The sequence below is a fragment of the Equus quagga genome, chromosome 8 (genome assembly GCF_021613505.1).
Source record: "Equus quagga isolate Etosha38 chromosome 8, UCLA_HA_Equagga_1.0, whole genome shotgun sequence".
In the NCBI taxonomy this organism is placed as follows: Eukaryota; Metazoa; Chordata; class Mammalia; order Perissodactyla; family Equidae; genus Equus; species Equus quagga.
In genome coordinates this window covers 88,233,164-88,252,124 of record NC_060274.1, presented here as the reverse complement: position 1 = coordinate 88,252,124, position 18,961 = coordinate 88,233,164, and the positions used below count along the sequence as shown (strand labels likewise).

Below are 18,961 nucleotides of genomic sequence, written 5' to 3'. Positions count from 1 at the left end.
CACATATTCTTATTCACTATGGTGGGAGAGAAGATCTGTGTTCCCGCAGTTCTTATAATTGACATTTCAGTGAAATCTAAACTTAGGGTTCATAACTAGGTTATGCAACCTGACAGATTAAAAGCGATAGCAATAGAGACTCAACCTTCATTACTTCTCACAGTCCATTTGGGGCTTTCTCTTCAAAAACCAGCAACTGGTAAGATTTTTCTTATTTATATGAAATCTGCTTCTGGTCAAGGATGCCTGCTCTAAGATGGAAAGCCAAGGCCTCATCTTTTTCTGTAACTTCCTGTCCCCAATTCAAACCACTCACAAATTTCCTCTTAATAAGAAATGACTACAATTATAATTCTTTCACTCTGTGCTTACAATTATGTTCCATCAATTCTAACACATTTTTTTTTTCACATTTTAACATTCCTTAGAGATACGTCTTATTCTCAGCGGCGTCTAACAACTGCTGGCTTCCTGGCTTCAGACATGCTATCGTTGTCAGTGCTTATGTGTGCACAGTCTTTGTCTTAGCTGTTCATAATATGTCACTTCAACTGACATATATGCAAGGATTAAAGGGATTGTCATTTAAAATATTTTTTAAATTACATTATGATTCATTATTGAATAAAAAAGTTTTGTGCACAGAAAAGTGAGGAAATAGAACAGTTGGAAGTATAAATTTGAATTTAGTGAAGCAAATATGCATAAGAGAAGAATGACAGCAATGCCATATTTTCTTCCAAGTAAAAGCTAAGTGCTTCCAGGACGTTAAAGAAGGTAAAGATAGAAGAAATAGGTCATGTTTTGTTACTCAAACACATGCACACAGATTACTATCCTATGCCAAGCCACACAACTGAAGTAGAAGAAATTGCCATATCCCTGGAACAGATGTGTTTGATTAATCAATGTATCACGCAGCACTATTGTTAAAGCAGTAAACATCAATTTGCCTAAAATTTCTTGCTAACTGGACAGAAGCTTCTTGACTTCCAGCAACATACGATTCAATTGAGAGGAAAAAATGAAGCTTTGAGTTTGGTGAAAAAGGAAAATTTTTAGAATGGATATCAGAGGCTCAGAAAAAATATCACGAAGGCAACAGTGGCACATTCTTAAATGCTGCATAAACAACACTCTTCATGGCACAGAGGACAATGCTGTATGGAAAAATATGGAAGACAATGACCTGTAGTTGAAAGACGAGTTAAGAGAATCAAACTTTAAATGTGAAGAACTTTCAGGAATACCTTAACCAATTTATGCTGCTTAATCAGGCATGAGAGTAATATATGAAAAAATTTATGTCTAAAAGAGCTCTTTCAACATTAAAAATTTTAAGAGATTAAAAAACACTGTCATAATGTAATTGGCAGTGGTTTTTTTTCTAAGTAGTCCATAAAATAATGCTGTAACTTACAATGGATGGCATCTCATTGCTGAAATACAGTATTAATAATAGCTACTAATTCTTCGATGATTGTCATATGCTCAGCTCCACTTTATGCACATTATCTCAATAAGTCCTTACAAGAATCTTAAGAGGTATATAAAGGGTGTCCTCATAATACCTGCACACTTTTGACAAGTGGTTTCCAAATGTGGTCACACATGTAATGCAGTTTTTTAAAATATGGTTTAGCACCTCTGCATTATGATTATTATTATTATCATCTTCCAGCTGACATGGATAACTAAACATCAAAACCCTGAATTGAAAACAATGGTAAAGACACCCAAGGGAGGCTCAGGATGTGGTCTAATTCATTGAGATCAAACAAATAATGTACTTTTCAGTTGCTTTGTATAAGAAATATAATTCAGATATGTCTTACTGAAGAAGAAAACCTTGATTATATGTATTTTTTCATTCAATGTTTATTGTGTTTCATTAAAACATTTATAGTAGACCAGAGCTACCCCTAATGAAGGCCAGATTATGCAGTTAAAAAAATAGTAGAGGACAGGATATACTTGAATTGTAAGAAGTTCCCCATGGAACAGCTACTCTGACGCTGAGGTGGCCCTTCTCCCAGCCTCACCATGTGAAAGGCAGTGAGCCTCTGGTTCTGAGCACCTCTAAACTGGTGGGTTCCTCTTTCTGCACAGACTGTATTTTCCATCAAACTCCAGGCATGCCTTCATGAGGAAGGCACTGGAGAGTCAAGTTCACTCACTTTCTTAATCTTGTGTTCTTCCTCTGTGCCATTTGTTTATTGGTTCAGTAGGAATAAAAAGTGAAAGGAAGCCAAAATAACATCTGAATGGCCATTCTCACCTCTTTTCAAAGCAGAACCAGTCCATGGGGTCTGGGTCTAGTTCACCCCTGTCCAGATGAGGAAACCAATGCTCAGAGAGTTCCACAATTTGTCTAAGGACACAGAGCTAGTTAAGTATTTGCTCACAAAGGGATTTAAACCCAGTCTGACATAATATTCTATTCACGTGATATACTACCGTTTGCATTTTCCATCTATTAGCATCTAGGTTGCTTTCAACATTTCATAACATAAATATAAACATCATGGGACCAAATGGATTTTAGTTTATACTTTCAGAGCATTAACTTAGATTACCTGTGCCAAGTGTTGGATAGTTAGCTTTATGACCCACATTTTCCTGGAGGACTCTCTGGAAAGACCATATCAGAAATAGGTGAGTATGTCTATTTACTACATGTCTGTCAACACTATTTATTACCAAATCTGGCTAGATCAATATAGGGGATGTGTAGCTAATAGTTGTTTTCAGTTGCATATGTTCATCACTGGTAAGACTGAAAATTTTTGTGTTTATTGACTTGATTTACAAGATACATGAATGAATATATGTATAAATATATATGTGTGGTGGTCTGGCTATCAACCTATCTATATCTTTTACCATCTATACAGGAGAGATCAGGTCTTGCTGTTACAGAGCTCTGAAACATTTGAGGTTTCTTGCAAAAAAAGGAGTGATGCAAAAATGAAAGTATAATGCTTCCTTTTTTTTGGTGAGGAAGATTGGCCCTGAGCTGTCACCTGTGCCAGTCTTCCTCTATTTTGTATGTGGGTTGCCACAACAGCATGGCTTGATGGTGGTGTAGGTCCATGCCCAGGATCCAAACCCACGAACCTCCAGCAGCCACAGCAGAGCACACAAACTTAACCGCTACGCCACTGGGTTGGCCCCAGAATGCTTTCTTTTTTAATAAAAATAATTTTTAAAGCTACATAGTTGTTGGAGGAGAATCTGTAATTTTGCGAAATACAGTGAAAATAAATGGGGTATCAAGCATGCCCTAGATACTTATATCTGACTATACACTCAATTTAAGCTTTAATTCTGCGGGGATGTAGAAGACTCTGCCTTTATATTTATTAGAATACAAGACAAGCACATAGACAATTTTAGAGCTAAATTATAATGAGAGCTAAATTATGTCATATCCCCAAGTGAAGTTCACAAGAGAATGGAAGCCAGAATAAACAGGGAGGAAACAAAAATTGATCTGCCTCTTGAAGAGGGTGGATAGAAGGGTAAATAGGGGACGCATTTTAGGTGAAGAACAAAGCACTATCAGCCCTGATTTGATAGAAAGAAGAGTGGACCCATAGAAAGTCAGCTCACAGAAAGTCAGTTTTAGAAAGAAGATGTGGTGGAGCCAAGTGACTGAAAGTCCTGAATGCCTGGCACTGGAGTCCGAACTGAACCGAGGCAAAGAGAGCCATGGAAAGTATGTAAGCAATGTGGACATGAGAGTAGCGGGCCGTGAGTCTAGCAGAGATGTGCAGGGCATACCAGCGCAGGCATGGGCAGAAATGCTACTTCCATGCCACCACAGAAAGCCATGGTGAATAACAAGGATGCAAACCAAGGCGGGTTGTCAGAAACATTTCCAAATGAACAGCAGCAGGTCAGAGTGACCAACTAAAGCTGGAGGTGCGGTTGCGTGTGGGGTTACAGTGCAGAGGGAGTACGGTATTTTAGAGGAAAGAGTCACCAATGCCCATGTATAATTTCTGAAAGAATGTAGTATCTCAGAAATGTCAAAATCATCTCTTTCTCATTAGTAGACTCAAAGTAGGTTGGGTAAAGGTATTTTAAGGAAATTAAACTAATATAAATACACTTCCAGCCAGGAATCAAACTGGTAAGCATTATGAGGATGATGATGATCATTATTATCTTCTGGTTGTATGAATTTTACTTATTTAGTTATTTATATTTAAATCACATCTTATTTCATGAAGGATTTGAGGTGACACACAGTGAGAGTGAAGCTTCAATTAATCAATTCTTCATTTATTTAGTCTCTTTATACTTAAATGCACAAATAATATTAAATCTCTCCATTAAAGCACTGTTTCATATGTGATATACATAAGGAAAGTCTAAAAAATTACACACATGGGGCCGGCCCGGTGGCGCAGCGGTTAAGTGTGCATGTTCCGCTTCAGTGGCTCCGGGTTCGCCAGTTTGGATCCCGGGTGCGGACATGGCACTGCTTGGCAAGCCATGCTGTGGTAGGCGTCCCATATAGAAAGTGGAGGAAGATGGGCATGGATGTTAGCTCAGGGCCAGTCTTCCTCAGCAAAAAGAGGAGGACTGGCAGCAGATGTTAACTCAGGGCTAACCTTCCTCAAAAAAAAAAGGCTCTGAGATATGTTATATTCAACTCTAGTGAAGCAGACTATTATACTATTACATAACACCAGCTGCATCTAACTAGCAACAATGCAGAGTATGTGGCCATTATGAACATGAAACTAATTCTTTCATGTCTATCTTGCTGGCTAAGATCATGGGAATTACCAAAATATTTACTTTCTGCTCTATGTTCCCACAGACAGTTATAATTGTGATGATACTTTAACAGTCATAAAGGCAGGCTTGATCCTGACACCAGACTTCCTCCTTTTGTTTGCCTTTTAAGAAGAAGTCATTAATAACAGTAATGATTAGCCATCTCAGTCATCACTCAATCCAGACAGGAGGCACAATAGCCCTTACATCAAATCTGACCTGTGACGTAGAAGTCTTTAGGCCTTGTAAGGGAGCCTTGATAAGTCCCTCCACACAATAGGATTTCCTATTATAAACATCTGTTTTCTCACATGAACCATGTTGAACATGTTAAAAATAAGTTTCTCCTTCCATATCAGTTTGTAAAAGAAATAATCAATCAACATGTAAGCTGAAGGTCCAAATCTCCTTCTCCCAGTGATGTAAATTTCCATCTTAAGTTTCCCAGGTGATTTTAAAGTTCAATAGTAGGGAAGGTAACTATTAAATCCATAAGAATACAATAAAGCTTTTCTTTTTCAAATAGTAGATAATAGTTACTAAAGATAGTAAACGTACTTTGAAAGAAAAGAAAAAGTCAGGCAAAATGCATGCAATGTGCCAATATTCCTTCCAACTCTAGGGCTGTATGTAATCAGGTCCCAAAAGCAGTGCACTGTTGCTCTTTTCATTAGAGATTCCTGTGGAGTCAGGTGGAACACAAATGAACATTTAGAGCAGAAGCCTGAGGCAGCCCATTTGGAAATACCAGTACTGCTCCTCCCTGCTCTCTTGCCATCTGCTGGACTTCATGTTAAAGAATCTTGGTCATCTAAGCTGTTTACTAGGAAAATGTGAAGCAGATCTGTACAGAGATCAGGAAGGGCAAAGAGGATTTATCCCTGGACTTGGAGTCAACAACTCCAAGTGATAGTGACTATCTAGAATGCTGCATTCAAAAGGATTCTGAGGCCAAGCGCAGGCTCAACAGGAAAGAACTCATGATGATTACAATATCCACCAAGGTCACATGAAGGGGGAGTAGCAGCACTTGTGCCAGCTTCTTGCCTCCCCTTTATGAAGATTCATACATCTCCCAAGAGAACTTTCTTGTTCCTGGGAGAATGTCTGGTCACGGTGCATCTGACCAGGCTGATCCCAGAATTAGAAATAATGGATGCTAATGCAAACACCACAGCATAACTTAATGTCAGCATAACTTTCATCAATACGTTAAAATGTGCTAGAGTTGTTAACCCAACTGACAAAACCCTTTCTCTCTTAATGACTGATAGCACTATGCAATACAAGTTTCTGCAGTGATGGAAATGTTCTATTTCAGCACTGTCCAATGTGGTAGCCACTCATCACATGTAGCTGTTGAGCAGTTGGAATATAGCTGGTGAGACCGAGGAACTGAAATTTTAATTTTATTTATTAAATTTCAATTTAAATAGCCACATACAGCAAGTAGCTACCATATTAGCCCGCCAATATGTTTATGGTTGAATATGATTAGAATATGTTTGCTTGCAATGTTGAAGTAAACCAAAAAGGAAGGGATCTAAGTTTGTCTTGTTTACTGAGGCATGCCAAGTGCCTAGAACACTGCCTGAAACATAGTAAGTGCTCAATAAATATTCATTGAATGACTAAATGACTGGATAAAAGCTTTGTCCTTAGGCCAATCCTGAGGTATGCACAGTTTTGCAGCTTTTGGCTTCTGTACAGCATCATGGGAGGGAGATGTTTGTAATATCACAAGTAAACACTCGCTCAGACTCAAAAGAGTAACACAGCCCTCATTGACCTAAGTAGAGATAGTATTTTCCATAGAAGGTCAAATAGATAGAGGGTCAGTAGACGCATGTTTAAATTCTCCATTAATTCAAACACTCTGGAGTATCCTCATCCCCTAACCTCAAAAGTAAGAAGACAATTCATTTTAGAATTGGCCTATCAGGTATTCTGATAGAACACTGTTTTGGGCAAAACTTCATCAGCACAGGAAGACAGCAGGGACAATATCTTATTATGAAATCCCCTGATGGAACTGAGTTTAAGAGCTCTTTTTGGAGACGCCACATAGAGCATTTAATGTTTTTCTTACAGTGAAAGGGAGTATCAGTACAAAAGCACACTTGGCAGATATAACTTTCAGCACCTTAAAAAAATCACATAGAGTAGTCTGCAATACCAGCATTTACTTGCCCCAAAATAGTATTGGGAACTGGCAAAAATGGAAAAGCCCTACTAAAGAGACAGATCAAAGAAAATAATGATGAATGAATTCTGTTCCAAATTGGATGGCATTTAAAAAAAAATACTGATAATATAGTGCAAAGAATATTATTTTTTATCAGCAATAACAAATTCAAAATATTTTTGCTTTGTGAATCTGATGCCATTAAGAAGAAAACATTCCAGAGTTGACTGTCGCATTTGTGGCACTGCCTCATGACACACGCCATCTAAATAATAATACAACAAACCATTACGTAGTGCTGTTTGAAACGTAAATAAAACGACCTCTGAGCACTTTCTTCTACCTCTCAATACTTGTGGGGACATCTGACCTTGTGAGCTGACAGTCTCTTCTGAAAATGTGGTCCACATGTCTAAAGCTCTCCCCCTCAGACATGTACTCTGCCATCCACCCTCAACCAAACCGTCTAAATTACATTCAGATTTTTGTGGTATCATAATAACTTCAATATGGGATGTATTTTCAACATTCTGGTCAGAGACTCCTTTCTTCCCTGCCTCACCCTTCTTCCAAGTTATTTCAGGTTTGCATATTTCATTTTCACATCTCAGTGGGATACCCATCACATAACATTTATTTGTGAGGTCTAAAGGCATAATGTGGGGATTGTGAACTAGCATGTCAAAACCACATACTGCATGCGTATGTCTTAAAGAATGAAAAAGGATTCCTTCTTTCTCAAGATGTATAAGGTATCTCAATAGTATAAGTCCAAAGTGAATACCACAACCTAATTAGAGATGAAGAGCATAACAAGCAGTATTAAAACGTCTTTTTTGATTCATTCTTCTCCAAGTTATGTTTTTATCAAATGTCGTGCCTCATTAATGACTTCAATAGCCATAACAAGTATACACACCTTCTAATCTCACCAAATTCAGGAGAGAGTTGAAAGAATTTTCTTCTACATGTTTTGGGAGGAATGACAGCAGAGAAGGCAGAGGCAGGGTAGAAAGGGACTTCGAGAAGATGCTAAGTCCATTCACCTGTCCACAGGGATGAACATATACATACTCCCAGCAAAATGAGGCTGTTTTCAAAGATCCCTAGAGTTGGAAATACCACAGTCTCTCTCGGGACTCATTTCCCACATTTGAGAAACTATTTCTAGCAAATTCTTTCTTTGGATCTAACCATGCTTCAGGGCCAGCTTCAGGAGTACACAAGCTGTGCAACTGCACAGGAACCTGTATTCAGAAGGGACCTGCACTTGCTTTCTTGCTTTGTTGTTGCCATCTTGAAATTCTTAATAATTTTCTCTTTGAACTTGTGTTTTGCAAGTGAAGTCTGATGGGACAATGAAATGTGTGTGAAGGGAAGATATGCACAATATGCATGCATCCTCCCTCCTCTCTGCCCCATTCACATTTAGCCCCATGAGTTCAGAATTCCCGTGGCCCCATGATGAGTGGAAGTTCAGGGAGATTCAAAGCAAGTATAAGAAAGGCATGTTACGTCTAGACTGATTAAGTGGGGGCACTGGCAGCCATGGGAGGCTTTTCATTTGAACCAGAACTTGTTTTGAAGGAAGAAAGAAGGCAATAGATTCAAAGAAACAGGAATGACTAAGGAAGCCCATTATACTCCTGTTACTTCCCTGTATTATCCAACCACTTAAACTGAAAACGATAACATAGAAGGAAAGAGAAACAGAGTGACACAGAGCTCCTTTTCTTTTCAATCCTTCCTCACTCATCAGTAAGCTGAAGGGAGAGAGTGTTGGTGGATGCGTGCATATCAAGAAGTGAAACACAGTTAACTTTTGTGCAGAGATTCCACAGTTCTGTAAGAACAAAATACATATGCATGTATGAGCTATGAAATACCAACTGTATAATTGTGGTGATTCCATATATGAGTTTAATGCTCTTATAATTTTATTAAAACTGGCATTGCACATTATAAAGATTAATGGTAAAATTCATGCTAACAATTTAAATTTTTTATTTTTCTTTACTTAGAACAACATAAAATAACAAATAAAAGCATCATGATGAGAAAGAGACTGCAGGAAGTAAAAAGCTTTGTTTTTAGTATTAACAGCACTTTAGCACTTTCTCCCACTTTTTGGAACAAGAGATCTGCATTTTTATTTTGCACTGGTCCCCGTAAATTACATAGCTGGCCCTGCCCTGCTTCTCATGCTTCAGATTATATCCATCGCATCTATTCTGCCAAGTCACCTCTTGTGAGCGTTCACCCTTTTCTCCACTCATTCACTCAACAAATACTGACTGCACTACAGTCAGGCATTGCGCCAGGCACTGAGAATATAAAAATGAGAAAGATAAAATTCCTGCCCTCAGATGCAGTCGAGGAGACAAATAATCATGAAAAGGCAGTAATACCTACCTTGCATTTCTTTGTGAGGACTATATATGTAAAATGTACAAAGCACTGCTAATAATGATTAGCATTCTATTCCGTTATCTCATTTAATTCTTACTACAGCTTATTGGGTAGATCCTATTATTGTTTCCATCTTATAGCTACAGAAGCAAAGATTTCGATCAGTTAAGAAACTTGACCAGAGGGACTCCGTCATCAAGTGGTAGAACCAGGAATTGAGGCCACCCAAGTCTTTCTGACTACTAAATTTGAGTTCATAAGTGATACTTATCATTCTTTTTAACATCATCCTAGCCACTATATTCTTTATCTTATATTATTACATCTACATTTCTAGCTTCTCAAAGATTAATTTTAGCTGTAATTTGATTTTTTTAATCTAAAAAAATGTGTACTCAATTTTTTTCCAATTTATTTGTTAGTATTTTGTTTAGGATATAAAATATAGCTCGATTTTTTTTGTGAATCTGACAATCCTTTGGTCCAACTGTAGAAAATCAGATTCAATTGGCAAAGCTAGTGATTTTCAAGATCACGTTCACAGCTCTGTTCGCTATAACACGGTGTACTGGTTAAAACATGTGCTTTGGACGCAGACAGACTTGGTCTAGATCCTGGCTCCGCCACCCACTAGCTGTAGAAAAACACTCAACTCTCAGAGCCTAAATTTCCCCATATGTAAAATGGGGATGAAAACAGCACCTTAACTACCATGGAGGGCCATGTTTAAGATTAAATGAGACAGTCCTTGTGAAACACTTAAAATAGCACCTGGTACCTAGGAAGCACGCAAAAACGTTAGTTTTAGCACTATTATTTTTAGTGCCATGTTTTCATATCTATATTTAAAAATGCATTTGAAATGACTTTTTTATTGAAATGGTTTCCTCTAATACAAAAAACAAGTTGAAGTTCTCTAATTTCCAAGAAGCATATTATTTCTTTGTAAATAAAAGCACGCAGCAAGTTCCCCAAAAATGGCAGCTGGTGGTCAAATATATATCTGTGGTTCAAGGGATCTGAGATGTTTTTATTTAAATAATCCTTCACCAAAAACTCCAAATATGAACACTCATTTTTCCCCTTTTCATGCTAAACTGGCCATTCAAAGGATCAAGGGGAAAAGAGTTTATAAACTATATATAAAGAACTATATAAATGTAATGGAATAGTCTTGTCGTTTAGCAAGGCTATCTCAGTTCTCTGTAACCGTTGAAGTGACACTTAAATTTAAGAACATTGAGTAAATTAAAATAGCTGAACTATTTTCTCTGGCGGAAAAGGAAAGGATTAGTTAATCTGAAGGTTTACTGCCATCATTCAGGTGGTCAAATGACTGTTTCCCTGGCTTCTAATGATTGAAAAGCACATAAAAAATAAAGTGGATATCAAATACAAATGGACTATATACCTATTTTTTAAAATAGCTCTAGAAAAAAGACCTTTATTGACATTTTTATTGTGATTTAAAGAAAAGGAAAACAGGATTTAGGTAAAAACAAAACCAAGCCTTCAATTGATACCTTAAAAAACATGATAGCTACGTGACATCTTCCTAAAACCACAAGCTTTTCAATAATGCTGGCTGTTACCACTGCAGGCTCATGGATCCTTACCAGTTCTGGAGTGTCCTGCTGTAGCGGCAGAAATGCCGCTTCCAGAATAGCAATCTGGTCAGCACTCAGCTTCTGCCACAGCCCGATCAGCAGAATCACCAAATGGGTGGCACTTTTCAGTCTGGTGAATGACTGGAACAGATTGTCTTGGTTTTCCTCTACTGCATCTGCTAGAGCGATTACCTGCAGAAATTACAAACTTCGGTTAGGGGTAATTTCACAATTCTTGAGCCCTCAACAAATTACGTTTGGCACACTCTTGTTTTTCTTTAAAACAACTTGATGAACTTTGTCTTCCACAAACACAAGCTATGTTGAGTAATAAAAGAGTTATCATTCATCTGTTCACTTCCTTCTTTTAAAAAAATGCCCAAAGTAATTCCAAATCCATATGGCCAGGAGATGAAAATATCCACAAAATCAGCTTAATGGGGACATTGTTCAGCGTCAGCTTCACCATCGATTGACCTTCTACAATATATGATAATATAAGTAACTTCTACTACAGTTATTACAGTCTTTATTACTACCCAGAGAGATTGATCAATTAAAAAAATTCTCGTCAACATAACTGCATGTGCCTTGAAATTTAAAATAATAACTTCACTATATCCTTTTCAGAAAATAGCTATCTTCCTTTGATTATTATTCTTTATATGTTACATGGTAACATAGGGGATATATGGGATATCCAATATTTCTTTATTATTTCCAAAAGGTAGATAATGTTCAAACACTTGACTAGTCAAGCAGTGTCATTTTTAACACAAATGTCAGGCACCAGCCCACAGGGACCTGAAAGAAAAAGAAATGTTCAGGGTGTGTTAGTTTCACAATGCCAAATCTACTCAGGATAAAATTGGCAGGAAGGAACAGAATTGGCTTTTTTTTTTCATCCTCTTGAATAATCCTGTGGAAAAAAGAACTAAAGCAACAATTGGATGAAACATACAAGACTGCCCATTGGTGTTTTATTTTATTTTAATGTCTTGGTGAATTTTGTGCTCATTAAAAGTAATGAACTGACTGGCCCAGAGGCTCAAGGCATCTGACAGCCCCCAGAACAGGAATAGCAAAAGCCAGGGCAGTGTAAGCTCCTTTCTACAAGTCCCCGCCAGCTTGAGGGGCTGGAGTCAGATGAGTTTCAGAAGTCTAGCGCAGATGATCCATTGGGTGATATTTCATGGCTTATTGACATTGGCCCAACGGGCTTCTTAAAAAAATCATCATTCAAGTAAGTAGAGCCTACAGCTGTGTGGTCTCCCAAATTCCAAGTAGGGAGAGGGGCTGTAGGGGGACAGTCCTCAGAGCGTCTGGAAGACACTGGAAAAGAGATATACGTTAGGGAAAAACAAGGCAACTGAAAGTTCTTGCCTGACAACCCCAGGCAGACCAGGATTCTTTGCCACTTGGTTGAGGGCTTGCAGGAGTTATAAAAGGCAGCCACAATTCACATTCAGCTCTTCAGGGAGCCCTGGGAATTTGGACCAAGGACAGTATTACCATAAAGTGCATCGCTTACTACGTGCCTAGTACTGTGCCACTTTCCATTTGCGTTAAAAAGAAGCACATATCTTATAAGCCCATGAGGATCTTATAATTTCTTGGACAGAAAACATACATACACAATCAATTAGTGAAAAGAAACATAACTGTAATAATGTCCTAATTGTGCAGAACAGAAAGTAAGTGTGAAAGAAGTTAGCAAAGGGACAGATTACTATGGGCCAGAGCTAATATCCCCGGGCCCTCTTTTACTCAAATGAGGCTTGGAACTCGTCCCTTCCCCATTACTTCAAGAAGTTCCCTCAAACAGACAGAGAGAGGCCACTTTCCTTAAACCAAAACACCTGGAATCATCCGCTTCTCCCACCCTCACCATGATTACAACTGACTCCTGTTCAAGTCGAAGTTTATATTCTTTTTCTTGCTGTGAATGTTACCAATTAAGCCTCATTGTGGGGGCCATCATATTATGTCACAGATGCTAATTGCCATTAAGTCCAAATCATACAAAGATCAAGGTCATAAACACCTCCTGAGTGCCAGGTACACGAAAGAAAGTGCAGGAAGCACTATAGGGAATTCAATGGCCACAGATCTAATCTCCACCTTCAAAGAGTTTATAACGGAGAAAGGAAAATAGGTCAAGGAGGCAAATGCTGACAACGTAGGGAAGACCCTATGGACTATAAAAGAAAATGCCATAAATACTACGATTATTATGTTAGTAATAATGCCTCCAACTAATTGAGCGTGGACTGCCAAGCATTCTGCTCTGTGCCATACAGATATCAGTGCCTTCAATCCTCACACCTCCATTGTAGCTTAGTTGGCATGATCTCTATTTTACAGATGAGGCCTCTGAGGCTTAGCAGATGTAAGAAACTTGATCAGTAGTATACACAAGGCGTGCAAACGGTGCCCATGCTTAGAAGGGCTCCATGTTTGATTCAATGCCCTGCTGTCTCTGTCTTGACATTCTTAATAATTTTATTTTTGAACTTGTGTATTGTAAGTGAAGTCAATGGGATAATGCAGCATGCACATGAACAGAGGAGATATAACTTATAGAGTTAAATGTGCTTATATTTTCATTTAAAACTGGCATTGCACAGCATAAAGATTAATGGTAAAATTCATGCTAACAATTTTAAATTTTAGTTTTTCCTTACTTGGAATAACATGAAATAGAAAATTAAAAAACACCATCAGAAGGTGTGAAAGAGAGACCACTGAAGAAAGGAAAAACCTTTATATTTTAGTAGCTGTTTTAATAGCACTTTCTTCCTGCCTTTTAACAAGAGCCCTGCATTTTCATTTTGCACTGGGAACTGCAAATTAAGTAGCCAGCTTGACCATCACCTAGTAAATGAGAAACCAGGATTCAAACTTTGGAATCTCTCACTCCAAAGCCTGCATGGACCTGAAGCACCTTCTAGGTTCAGGGACAGGCCTAACGACTGCTGAGAGCGGAGGGCCTTGGGAAGGTAAAGGTGGAGGAAGAAGTAGTGGTGTGCTGGAACCAGCTCAGCCAGCTCCTACTGGCTCAGGAGAAACAACTGACTGTCCAATTTTCAGGAATTTTGTGAGCCAGCTGTTAAACACAGCCATTACTAAAAATTAAATTACATAAACTTAAAATTAATAAATTATATTAAAAACAACGGTAATAAATACTCAAAAGTCATTACTTCCTAATTATTTGACTATTATCTAGACCCTTGAGGTTATGTACACCTATCGTATCTGTATATTGGAAACACTCTGCAATGCTGAGCCACTGTCCATTTCTTCTAAACTCTGCATTCACTGACCTTATCTTGGTAGCTTGAAATTGGCCATGGTAAAAGTATTTATAACATGGAAATCAACAAATGTTCCAAAGCCAGGCTTTCCACCCATCCTCCTCCTTCCCAGGGAGCCAGTTGTTAAATATTTATCAGCATACAACAAGACAAAGTACCTGAAATTCGTCCTCAAGAACAGACATTGGGTAATGCGGCTTCAAGGTGAAGAAAACAACTTGAGCAAATGCATTAAAGCAGAAAAGTTGAGGCTGCTTGTTCAGGAAGAGCAAATATTCCAGTTTGGGAAGAGTATTTGATGAGACAAAAAAAGATAATCTAGACAACTTTGTAGAGGAACCAGAATGTCAAGGTGAAAAAAATGCACTTAGCACTGTGGGTACTGGAGAGCCATGAAGTATTCTGAGTGTGGGCAATACCTGACGGAGGATACACTCTAAGCAGCTGTCAGATCACAGTAAACATTTGGGGCATTTGCTGGGACTTAAGGGAGGCTTTTATGCACGTTCCTCACTATCAAGGGAAAATTCTTACTAAGTGTAACAGCATGTCAGTTCATGGACCCACCCAACTTGCTAAACACAGCTGTGATGGAAGAATGACTTCTCAGTGAGACAGCAGCCCAAGCCGCAGGATCTTTCCTGAGCAAGGCCCAAAATACATCAATCCAGGAGAAGCATCATTTCTGTAAGTTTCGGTCTCGCTGGATATATTTCTGTGCCATTGTGGAAAAAGTCTGCTAGCCCCAAATGGTCACAGAAATTGGAAAGAAAAGGGATAAACAATTCCTTATGTATATTACCCCCAAGGAAAATCGTCCTGACCTACTGGCCAGCATGAAATACTAAACAGATCTCCGTGTTCTCAATTTAGTTTTACACGTAACAGCCAAGTTTACTTTGTTCTCCACGAGAGCCAAATGAATTTAGCAGAATTAACTTAGTAAAAAGGGCTGGAAAAACTAGACCCATCAAGATTTAGATCTGTCTGACCAAGGCCTAGAGGATCTCGCAGCTCACCTGGAACTGAAAAATGAAGCCAACCAGCTGCTAGGGCTTAAATTTGAGGCAGAGTGATTTTTTCGGTGCTCATCATTGGCTCTGCGAGATGTGTGTTCCCTGATGTTCAACAGAACTACAGAAAGGGAGAGGTTTAGGAAACAATAAATGCTAACGATTTCAAGCACAATGTGTTGATGGCCTTTGTTTTGCTTTTTCAAATTGAAGGTTTCCAAATAAAATGGAGACCCCAAAGGACATCTCTGTCCAACTGCCATATCAGTTGATGCCAAAGTAATGAGGCAGAGGCCCAGCGAGCTGCTTGCAGGAAAACGCTCAACTCATAAAGTGAGTGTGAAATTAATCCCAAATACTTCCAGCTGCCAAGATAGGCTCTAAAATTGGTTACAGGAAAGCAGCAGCAGCAACAGCAGAGTAGACATGAATCATACTATGTGAACACGGACATGTCCAATTTCTTCACCTCAACTTACCATCACATCTGCCTCCAAATCTCATGTGTGGCACACAGAACCCCACTACATTGCAGTTTAGCTGTCATTTACTGAGCCCGGACTGTGGGCCAGGCACTGTGCTGTTACGCCCAGATTATCATCGGGTCCTCATGACTACCCTCTGAGATAGCAACTATTGATACCCTTGGTCCCCACTTCCAGATGAAGAAGCAGAAGGTTAGAGCTCTGATGAGTCTAGTGTTCAGAGGAGCACACTGCCCGTGGTCATGAACTGGAGTGGAGGCGAGCTGGGATTCCAGTCCTGTCTTCTGATTCCCCACTGCGTGCCCTTTCTTCAGCACGAGTAAACAAATGTATACAAGTTGGCTCCATAAAATAATCCAGTGGGTTTTTATCCTGATAATCAACAAAGATACTAAGGAAAAACACTGCGAATATAATTACATCCATAACAAGCATATGTGTTTTAGTTAAGTTTTCCTGTTGTTGGGACTGTTAACTCGAGGTCAACTCAAGTTGAAATTTCCAGGTTCGTTTCTGCCCAAAGTTATGGTATAAAGGAAATTAGTTCATAATCTGTAAAGGATAAGAAGTTAACGTAGTAAGTTTTTTTCTCTTAACACAGGGAATTTTATTATGTTCCAAATAATTCAAAATTATGAACACTTTAGAAAACAGCTATTTTCTAGGGCTGCTCCTTTAGAGAAGCTACTTTTGAAAAAAGGGATGATTCATTTATTTCCTATAAATCTCAGATTACAACATTTTCAGTAGCCTGAGCAAGTTGATGTTCTGTAATAATAACTGTCAACAATTATGAGGGCTTTCTAGGAGCCAGGTACTGTGCTAACCTCTTTACAGGGATTATCTCATTTAATCCTGAAGACAATTTTATGAGGCAGATACCATAAATTGTCCCCACTTTAAAAATATGGGAACGGAATTATAGAAAGGGAGAAGTAGTTAGTAAGTGGCAGAGCCAAAATTCATACCCAAAGCAATCTGACCCAAGAAACATCACCAAGTACCATTGCCTGCATTCATTTTCTGCCTGCACATCAGTTTCATCATAGGCAATATGTGGAACGAATTCTATCAGAAGTTTCCCAACGGGAGGTTTCAGCTTTGCTGACCTTCCAATACCTCATATGAATTAAGATAGGTTTATTTTAATAAAAGGCCAGTATGGATGAACACGTTAAGAAAATGGAGTTCCTGTGATATGGAGGAGTTTATATATCCCCTAGGGCAGAAGGCAATAGGCTGTGCTGGAACAGGCAATGGCCTGGTAGCCAAGGAGACAGAGCTTCTAGCTCTGGCTTCACTACCAAGCAGCTTTATGGCAGGATTCAATTTACTTCCCTTTTCTGGGCTCTAGTTTCACCACCTTTAAAATGCAGGGGTGGGAAATATGATCTCTAACATCCAGCATAGCTATAAGTGTCAGATTCAAAAACTTGAAAATGACTTTTGGATGATTTGTTGTTTTGAACTATCCATGCCACTTCTTCCCCTCTATTCACACACATACTGGGTTTGTCATTTAATGTTTGTTGATTCGGAGTTCTTATCCATTAAATAACAGTAGGAATATTTTTCTTTTGCTAATTAAGAGGATGTCAGAATTAAAGGACAGAGGTAAAAAGATGGACAATACCAAGTGCTGACGAGGAATGTGGGGAAATCGGAACCCTCATACATTGCTAGTGGGAATGTAATATGGTATAGGTGCTTTGGAAAACAGTTTGGCAATTCCTCAAAAAGTTAAACATGGAGTTACTATATGACCCAGCAATTCCACTTTTAGGTTTGTGCCCAAGACAAATGAAAATATACATCCACTCAAAAACTTGTTCATAAATGTTTATAGCAGCATATTTAGCTCAAAAGTAGAAACAACTCAAATGTCCATCAGCTGATGAATGGAAAAATTAACTGTAGCATATCCATATAGTGGAATATTATTCAGCCTTAAAAAGAAATGGAGTGCTTACACAAGCTACTACACGGATAAACCCTAAAAACATTACGCTAAGTTAAAGAAGCCAGTCACAGAGGATTGCATATTGTATCATTCCATTTATATGAAATGTCCAGAATAGGAAATCTATAAACACAGTAAGTAGACTGGTAGTTGCTTAGAGCTGGGGATGGGTGGTAGATTGGAAGGAATGGAAAGTAACTGCAAATGGGTATGGGTTTCTTTTAGTGGGGATGAAAATGTTCTAAAATTAGATTGTAGTGACGTTTGCACAACCTCATGAATATGCTAAAAATCACTACATTGTATACTTTAAATGGGTGAATTGTATTCATGTAAATTATATCTCAATAAAGCTGTTAAAAATAATAAGAGAAGTAAACAGTACTGTGAAAGTAGAATCCATGTAAGGTAGATAAATTAACACAAATAAAGGCACCTTTATTTAAGCAACAATTTTGATATATTAATGGCTATACCATATTGCAACTGGGGCTTAAGGACATTCTGAATGATGGTACAGTCATATTACTTTGGAGTCAATTAGATCTAAGTATGAAAACTAGTAATACCACTTACTAGCTGTACAACCCCTGGCTAGTTACTTTACCTCCCTCAGACTTAGTTTTCTCACCTATAAAATAACATTCAATAAAAGCTAGTTAACATTTCTTCTATTCATTTCTGATTTGTTTGGCCCCTGGTTACTACTTCTTAATATTCCTTATAGATGAGGGCTCATTTCTATTTAAAAACACCTGTAAATTCTTTTTCTGTTAGATTAACAATGACATTGAAAAAGGAAGAGCTTTCTCCCAGTACTTGAGGCACACTATCAACTACGGCCTCCTGAGGGGATGCAGGATAGCCCACACTCTGCAATGTTCTCTGGCCCTCTCTGTGTGGTCACTCAATGGGGCAGTGCTCATTTTGTAGCCAAGTTTAATCAAATTTCAAAGTAAAATGTCATGAGACCCTACACCCAACGTATTACTAACAGCTATGTAAGTTACATGTATTGGATTCCCTTTTTTACTCCTTTAGCAATCCTAGTAAACACGTACACACACACACCTTTGCCTGGTATGAGTTGTTTTCTAGAAATCCTCTGAGGCTTGTTAATCAGGGAGCTAGACATTGTTTGATTTTCCTTTGTATCTTATTGAAAATGCTAGAAAACTTGGTGTTCTGAATAAAATG

The 18,961-nt window shown here is 38.4% G+C and overlaps 1 protein-coding gene across 8 annotated transcripts in view; it reads right to left on the bottom strand.

Moving 5' to 3' along the window:
- The window catches only part of BBS9 (Bardet-Biedl syndrome 9), a 421,646-nt gene that overhangs the window by 86,495 nt on the left and 316,190 nt on the right, over positions 1–18,961 (bottom strand). For all 8 annotated transcript variants that reach the window (XM_046670725.1, XM_046670730.1, XM_046670726.1 and 5 more), the window contains one exon: positions 10,999–11,181. In XM_046670725.1, coding sequence (XP_046526681.1) covers positions 10,999–11,181 — 183 coding nt within the window. The remainder of the gene's footprint in view (positions 1–10,998; positions 11,182–18,961) is intronic.